The sequence below is a fragment of the Octopus bimaculoides genome, chromosome 5, assembly GCF_001194135.2.
Source record: "Octopus bimaculoides isolate UCB-OBI-ISO-001 chromosome 5, ASM119413v2, whole genome shotgun sequence".
Lineage (NCBI taxonomy): Eukaryota > Metazoa > Mollusca > Cephalopoda > Octopoda > Octopodidae > Octopus > Octopus bimaculoides.
In genome coordinates, this window is record NC_068985.1 from 85,253,862 (window position 1) to 85,254,693 (window position 832).

The 832-nt window shown below is 40.6% G+C and overlaps 1 protein-coding gene across 3 annotated transcripts in view; it reads right to left on the reverse strand.

Annotated features, from left to right (window-relative positions):
- LOC106879723 (uncharacterized) overlaps positions 1-832 on the reverse strand; it is a 120,308-nt gene that overhangs the window by 79,703 nt on the left and 39,773 nt on the right. For all 3 annotated transcript variants that reach the window (XM_052967826.1, XM_014929403.2, XM_014929404.2), the window contains exon 5: positions 67-250. In XM_052967826.1, the coding sequence (XP_052823786.1) occupies positions 67-250 (184 nt within the window). The remainder of the gene's footprint in view (positions 1-66; positions 251-832) is intronic.

Here is an 832-nt window from a genome sequence, read left to right on the forward strand (position 1 = left end):
TAAGAATGGTGAGATACTGGTAAGAAAATAGAGAAGTGAAAAATAAGCAATAATGATACAAGATACCTTAGAGTTTGAAACGTATATGATAGAAACTGTGCCCATATTGTCACCGATGAAGAACTGAGATCCTGTTGTGTTCCATGCTACTGCTGTCACTATACGTCCTACATGGATGTTAGACATACGAAGTTTCTCAGGCTTTGTTCGTTTCTCAATGTTTGTCTCCATCACAAAAACTTGACCCATGCTGGAAAAGAAGGAAAAAAAAAAGAAAGAAAGAGTGAAGTAAAAAGGGGAATAAGATTTAGTAACCTATAAACCTGTTTATACATACATACACACACACATAAACACACTATGATATAGCAACTAATATCGTACTGCAGTCCAGTGGAACTGGCAATGACCTTGCTTGAACGTTTTTTCACGTGCCACCAGCATAAGTGCCAGTAAGGTGACGTTGGTAATGACCACGCTCAAATGGTGCTATTTACGTGCCACTGGCATGCAAGCCAGACAACTGCCCTGGCAATGATCACACTCGGATGGTGCTGTTAGCGCTCCACTGGCATGGGTGCCAGTCATCGAATTAGGTTCAATTATGATTTCGATTTCATATATATATATATATATATATATATATAGGAGTAGCTGTGTGGTAAGTAGCTTGTTTATGAACCACATGGTTCCGGGTTCAGTCCCACTGCGTGGCACCTTGGGCAAGTGTCTTCTACTATAGCCTCAGGCCAACCAAACCCTTGTGAGTGGATCTGGTAGACGGAAACTGAAAGAAGCCCGTCGTATATATGTATATATATGTGTATGTGTG